The sequence below is a fragment of the Limulus polyphemus genome, unplaced genomic scaffold, assembly GCF_000517525.1.
Source record: "Limulus polyphemus unplaced genomic scaffold, Limulus_polyphemus-2.1.2 Scaffold3383, whole genome shotgun sequence".
In the NCBI taxonomy this organism is placed as follows: domain Eukaryota; kingdom Metazoa; phylum Arthropoda; class Merostomata; order Xiphosura; family Limulidae; genus Limulus; species Limulus polyphemus.
The window spans coordinates 16,758-19,044 of NW_013668993.1; the positions used below are offsets into that span (position 1 = coordinate 16,758).

General features: G+C 33.2%; 1 protein-coding gene across 1 annotated transcript in view; it reads right to left on the bottom strand.

The window, feature by feature from the left end:
- Positions 1–2,287, bottom strand: part of LOC106469262 (insulin-degrading enzyme-like) — a gene marked incomplete at its 3' end in the record, with an annotated part of 60,151 nt that overhangs the window by 15,361 nt on the left and 42,503 nt on the right. Inside the window, exon 16 of the mRNA XM_022397735.1 lies at positions 192–274. Within this exon, the coding sequence (XP_022253443.1) occupies positions 192–274 (83 nt within the window). The remainder of the gene's footprint in view (positions 1–191; positions 275–2,287) is intronic.

Below are 2,287 nucleotides of genomic sequence, written 5' to 3' on the forward strand. Positions count from 1 at the left end.
ATTTGATAAACACGTTTAGATTGAATGGTAATTTATAATCAGTCACAAGAACGTCGAATCTGAATCACTTGAAAAAAACACGGGGGTGCTTAACTTTTTTCCAGGTGTATAGTTATATTACAAGAACGAGATTCCCCCAAGATGAAACAAGTATTTTATTTAGAGGAAGAAGATACACAAGAAGTTATTACCTGTTAAACTTGAAAGTAAGGTTAGCTTTAGGAAGAAGGAATTCATTGTCCTGCTTGAACCAAACCCGGAACATTGGAGTATTCTGAAACAAACATGATGAAACTTTAACTTCTAAACTACACTCTATCTATGTGGCTGTCTGAAATGAACATTTTATGGCCTCTGATCACTATGAAACTTTAACTTCTAAACTAAAAACTATCTATGTGGCTGTCTGAAATAAAGACTTTTGGCCTCTGATCACTATGAAACTGTTACAGGTTCTTGGGTAGGTCCCATATGTAGCCTACAATAAGTTACATTATTCTTGTTCTCATTTGGTGAACATTTTGTTTGCTTTGCTACATGCCTTAGTGCCTATTTTAAAAAATTGTCAGTTATTTTTGGGTAAATTGAAAACATTTAAGTATAAGTGAGAATATGTTCATTCAAAAGTGAGTTATTTTTTACAGCTTTCAAAACCACTAAAAATGCCTTAATGTAATGTGAAGCATGGGCATCTTCACTAGTTATTTCTACATCTCATACCCAAATTCATGAGCATTAGATTTTATCACAAAAAGAAACATATAAATTTTCTCCATACATTCTATTTCTTGAAAACTTGGAGAAATTATATTGTACCAGAAAAAAACCATTTTTAAGTGTTAAGTGATGTTTATAATATCAATGATTATCTTAAGCATAAAAAAAAATAAAGCATTTAAGCATCAGTGGATACAAAGAGCTACTGTTCAACTCAGCTATTTAATATATATCATTACAAGTGCAAATACAGGCTTGCACCAATACACCAGCAGTCTTGGTTTGGCAAAAGGAACATTAAGATATTATGGGCCTACAAATTATTCCTGAAGAAAAACAGGTATTTTACATAATTTTTTAGAAATTTAGACAAAGCTCTTGCTTCAATCACCCATCTTGTTCACTTATATGACAAATTCCATCATATAAAAGTTTAACAAAAATGAAATATTTATGAACAAAAGTCTCTCGAAATCATCACAATTAAAAACTCAAATAATGAAATTTTCATTGCAAAAGTATAAACTAAGCCTTAATACTGACACTGTGATCAAACCTGTAGAAATATCAATAACTTTTTATTAGTTAATTTAATTGATATTACTTAATTTAGTTTAATCAATATTATTCTTTATAATGTTTAAAATATTATGGATGTAGGGCTAACTAAATATATAAATGGTTTGAACTTAACGAGATATTATTGTGATCATGGCTGAAAATATCCACAATTATGAAGGTCCCCAATTGATGATTCAATGCATTTTAATCATTATAGGTTTCATTTTCTTAAGTATTGTGTTGGATCAGGGCTGGATCTTGAGTATGTGCAATGTGTGCACTGCACTCGGATGGACCGATAAGAGTGGGTGGCTGTTTGGGGTTCAGCTACCCCTTCTGACCCCAAGCCATCAGTCTCTCTCTCTCTCTCTCGAACAGTTTGGCATGGGGACATAGCTTTAAATTTCTTGTGTGAGTGTCCAGTGTTGTGTAGATAAATTTCTGTGTCCGGAGAGTATTATATATATCCAGTGGTTTTAGAGATTGCTTCTGTAACTTCTTTAACATACTTGTCAAGGTCGTCTTTGTTGGAAATGGTGTTAAAATTTGGTTAGGCAAAAAGTGTTTCAAAAACTGCATTAAATCTTTTCCAGTCCACTTTAGTGTAGTTGCACACTAGTGATGGATAATGTGTATATGTTTGCTGATTTGTATAGTAAAGGAGATAGGAAAGTGGTCACTAGCTATATTGGGTTAAACCATGAAGTTCTGGGAAAAAGAAGGAGGGGGTAGGGATTATAGAAAGGTTGAATATGTCATAATCATCTGTGCCTGCATGATAATGTGTCGGAGTGTTATCATTAATGATGTTGTTACGACAGTGGAAGTCACGTGACGCTGGTAACATGTCATGAGATTCTCGAAGGATCTTGACTTTTCCTGGAAACTCTAGTCTGTTCTAGGCACCCTCTTTTTTATATATAAGCCCGGGAAATAAAGCAGAGATATAATTGCATAGATAGAGAGATTTGAAAATAGAGATAATCGAGGCAAGCAAGCAGTAGACACC